Source organism: Neophocaena asiaeorientalis, unplaced genomic scaffold, assembly GCF_003031525.2.
Source record: "Neophocaena asiaeorientalis asiaeorientalis breed wild unplaced genomic scaffold, Neophocaena_asiaeorientalis_V1.1 scaffold150, whole genome shotgun sequence".
In the NCBI taxonomy this organism is placed as follows: domain Eukaryota; kingdom Metazoa; phylum Chordata; class Mammalia; order Artiodactyla; family Phocoenidae; genus Neophocaena; species Neophocaena asiaeorientalis.
Window position 1 is genome coordinate 2893886 of NW_020176571.1, and position 4660 is coordinate 2898545.

General features: G+C 49.0%; 1 protein-coding gene across 1 annotated transcript in view; it reads left to right on the forward strand.

Moving 5' to 3' along the window:
* The first annotated feature begins 4236 nt into the window (after positions 1-4236).
* FKBP4 (FKBP prolyl isomerase 4) overlaps positions 4237-4660 on the forward strand; it is an 8391-nt gene continuing 7967 nt past the window's right edge. The window contains exon 1 of the mRNA XM_024733436.1: positions 4237-4557. Within this exon, the coding sequence (XP_024589204.1) occupies positions 4453-4557 (105 nt within the window). The 5' untranslated portion in view covers positions 4237-4452. The remainder of the gene's footprint in view (positions 4558-4660) is intronic.

Consider the following 4660-nt stretch of genomic DNA (forward strand, 5'->3'; position numbering starts at 1 on the left):
AAGTTTTTTTTATTATTATTATTGCAATTTAATCGTTTACAAAGATTAGCAGACCACTTAACAGAAGTTTGATATTATACTGAAGGAACAATAATGTCTTAATGTCTCAGTAGTAAGAGCTGCTGGGTTGTTCCTGAGGTCACTGCAGAGCACGATTTATTTACCGTATTACATACACATTTACTCTCAACTGAGGATGCAGGGCAAGATTTTTCCCAAAAGGCAATCCTAGTTCTAGTTATGCTAATTAGATATGATGACCTGGACAAACATGTGATCTTTGATCACACACAAGTTTGGGGAGGCTGAAAACAATGCTGAAATAGGCAATTGGCTACTGGACCCTCCCATGAATGAGGCCAAATCCAAATTTCAGTTCATCCACAAACGCAGAAGGATGAAGACTGGGGCTACTTTTTATTGCCCCGAGGAGCAAAACAAAAATATGTATTAGTCTGAAGCAGGAAATTAGACTTTATTTTTTAAAAGAAGGGAAAAACGACTTTCTTTCAGCAGGACAACCACCAAATATCCCAACCTCCTCACCCCACGGAGCTCAGATAACAGTGGAGCCCAAGGAAATATTAAGACCAAGTCTTTACCTTCACAAGGCTCCCAGACTTGCTGGAATGACAAAATATCAAAGCTAGTATATTAGATAGTCAGGTTCATCATTGAGTGTTAAAGAGAAAAAAATACAGATGTGATATAACATCAGGAAGAAGCACTACTCTGGAAACAATGGCTCAAACCCTTGTCCAGACCACTCAGTAGCTTGCAACCTGAGCGCTGGGAACTGTGGGGTCTTCCATTTCCATACTCCAGCAATCAACAGGCTGAACAAATAAAACACGGCACACACACTCATTACCGCTCATCTTCTTGCTATGCACTGCGTTAAGTACTTCACACATAATAATTTACCATTTAATCCTGTGACATAGACACTATCATGATTCCCATCTCAGAGGTGAGGAAAACTCACCCAGTGACCCATGGTGTGTTCAGTGATGAAGCTTCAGGTCTCCACTATGTGCAGACCCCACATAGCAGTCTACTGTTTTTCAAATGCATGAAAATGGAGCTGTAATCTCTAAAATAAATAAGTAAATAAATGTTTTATGAAACGTGTAGTAGCTGTTTTGGTCAGTAGTATCGTTTGTTTTCTCAGTCCACAGACACCAAAAGTGGCAAGAAATGATGAGTGTCCTTAACATTTCTGGTATTACATTTTTACACCCATCATATTGGTGATGTTCTAATTCTTAGGTTGGGTGGTATATTCCCAAAGTTCATTATGCTGCTATGTTACATAACATGTGTATGTGCATGTATATACACACATACATAGTCATCTCACATTCTATTTGAGTATTACATAATTATTTTAATGTTTAAGAAGATTGTCAGTCTAAGAAGGTCAAAACAGCACCTTTAAAAACAAGGGGTTTAAAACCAAGGGTCCTGGGAACGTCCCTGGTGGCACAGAAGTTAAGAATCCGCCTGCCAATGCAGGGTACATGGGTTCGATCCCTGGTCCAGGAAGATCCCATGTGCCTTGGGACAACTAAGCCCATGCGCCACACCAACTGAGCCTGCGCTCTAGAGCCCGCGAGCCACAACTACTGAGCCTGCGTGCTGCAACGAGAAGCCACAGCAATGAGAAGCCCGCGCACCACAACGAAAAGTAGTCCCTGCTCACCGCAACTAGAGAAAGCCCACGTGCAGCAACAGAGACCCAATACAGCCGAAAATTAAAAAAAGGGTCTTCGTGTCTGAGGGATGGGCCTGGCGTTAGGGAGATGTACCACGTGAGTTCCCGCAGGCTCATTCTGGCAATAACAAAACTAACCACAGCACGGGTCATCTACAGAGTAAGGTGGATGATGGGGGGGTGCTGTCTTCCTCTAGCAAAGGGGGAGTTCCGGGAGGATTGTGGATGACTGATGATACCAAATACAGTAAGGCCCCTACACACGAGCCTTCAATCTGTGAAGGTGCGGTCCACCAACGTCAGCCAGCCGTGACACTACAGCTTCCTCCGTCTCCTGTTGCTGGCGACCCTTCAGCTCTACCATCTCCCACCTCCTCTCCCTCCTCCAGTCAGTAACCCTTCCTGCCTGTTCACTCGGTGCCAGCCCCTGTGTGCCAGCTGTCGTGCTGGACTACTGTACTTTTCAAGGTACCGTACCGTAAGATTAAACATGTTTTATTTTTTTGTGTTTGTTTTTTATGTATTACTTGTGTGAAAAGTATTATAAACCGATCACAGTACAGTACTATATAGCCGATTGTGTTAGTTGGGTGCCTAGGCTAACTTTGTTGGACTTACGAACAAACTGGACTTACAAATGTGCTCTCAGAACGGAACTCGTTCGTATGTAGGGGGCTTACTGTATGTTGTTAAACATCTTTAATGGGAATACTAATTTAAACGGGCTGGGAAAGGCAGGAGGAAGAGGAGGGAAAGAACAAAACACCTGTGTATACTTTCTATATTGACTGTAAGTTTTACAATCTGAAAAATATAATGTAAATAACTAGAAAAAAATTCTAGAAACAATAAGGTCCTGCTCTAGGATCCAAGAACCCACTGCCTACTGCCCCCTCCCCACCCCCTTCCATCTCCCAGCCCCTCAACCACTCATTGACTGAATGAGCACAGCACTTCCTCCCTGGAAACCTTTCCCTCTGGTCCTTCCCCTTTCCCCTCCACAGGGTTTTCCCCTCTTACAGCCCTCTGTATTCTTAGCACTTTGTCCCTATCTCACCATACACACTCATCGCATTAGAATAATGACCATCATTTACTAACCACCCTTTTGAAGGTGGGCACTGGCCTAGATACCTGACATACACTCCCTCTTTGTAACCATCACAACTACCCTCATTGATAGATGTTACCATCCCCATAACCTGCCCCAAATCGGTTACCATGTGGGCGACCCAATTCCTTGCTTACTCTGAAGCATATGCTCTTTCTACTGTCAGCATGTGTTCGTGCAAAAGCAGGCACATCTTCAGTGCTCAATTAATATGTGCTGACAGACTGAAAGACATACCTACACTGTTTGCTTCCAACGAAGAAAAAGACGCAGAAAAGCATTACTCCAAAGGGAACTTTCCTTTCCTATCCCAACTTGTTCTGTCAGATAATACCCAGGGGCCCCGCATCAAAAGAAACCAGCACACACACAGAGATCAGCCAAACACAGGTGCAGGAGCCAACAGCCACGTAACTGCCAAGGCAACAAGCCAGCACCTTACCCACCATCCCTGTCCCCTGGCGTTTTGGAAGGCCTTGGCACTGTTACTTCTCACCCTACTAAGGACAGTGTAGAAAAGAAATAGACAGCCTCTAGTGAGTCAACCCCCCATGTCCTCTGAGGGTATCCCCAGCCAGCCAACGAGACTTAGTCAAGGGTAAACACATTTGCTGTAAATCACTGGAAGAAACAGTTTTCTCCTGCATCCCTTTCCGGCCGAGTTCCAACAGAAAAGACTACGATGAAATTCCCAGTTACGTTATGGTATTAAAATTTCATCTGCAATAGCCCTTTTGGTTGCCTACCTAAACAGGACAGTTTGCATAGCACACAGCACGGCGCCAAGCACAGAGCGAGGGCTCCAAACAAAGTTTCTATTATTACTGGAATACAAATTCATGCAGCCGATAACTATTTGATACCACGCCTCAGGAGCTATGCCATGATGGGGTTAAGCGCTAAAGCAAAATCAAGACCCTCCCTACACGGACCCTTTTGTCAAAAGGCTATTGTTTGGGTATCTAGGCGCTGCGGTGCGTTGGCCCACCGCGCAGACGCGCTTGCCACAGGAAGTCCAGAATTACCTGGAACCCAGTATTAAGAAAATATTTCTTCCCATGGGCTTTCAGTAAGGTGGAATGGCTTCCTTCGTGAGCTGAAACAGTTTTTAGGTTTTCAGTTTTATTATTGTCGGGGAAGGCCCCTTTACCACGCGGGCCATTTCCTGCAAACGGGCAGCTCGCAGCACTTCGCCGACCCCAGGCGCACGCCGGCCCCGCTCCGGGGACACCCGGTCGCCTCCCCAGCCCTGCGCGCCCGGGTAACGCTCTCCGCTCTCTCTGCATTCAGCTCGAGAGGTGTGGCCCGGGAGTCCGAGGGTCCCTGGACCGGGGCGGGGCCAGGCGGCCGGCGGGAGGAACGAACCAGAAACCACCTTTCGCAGGAGCGCCCTGAGCGCCAGAGCCCGAACCGGCCGCCGTCTCTAGAAAGTTCTCCCCCCACGTCCTTCGCGGCCGCCCGGCTCCTCCCAGCCCCTCCCTCCGCGGCGGTGGGACCAATCGCTCCCCCGGCCGCCCACGACCCACCTCCTGCGCCCGCCCGCGCCGGAGCAGAGGTGCGCGAGCCCCCGGCCGGCCGCCTGCACAGCCGCGCACTGACCGGCGCCCGCTGCCCGAGGAACGGCACGATGACCGCAGAGGAGACGAAGGCTGCAGAGAGCGGAGCGCAGTCGGCGCCGCTGCCTCTCGAGGGGGTGGACATCAGTCCCAAGCAGGATGAGGGAGTGCTTAAGGTAAGGGGCGGGGGCGGCGGGGGGTGCCGAGAGCCCGTCGCCGCCGCGCTCCAGTAGCCGGCCGGGGCTCGGGGCTCGGACGGCCGCCTCTGCAGCCTCCCGG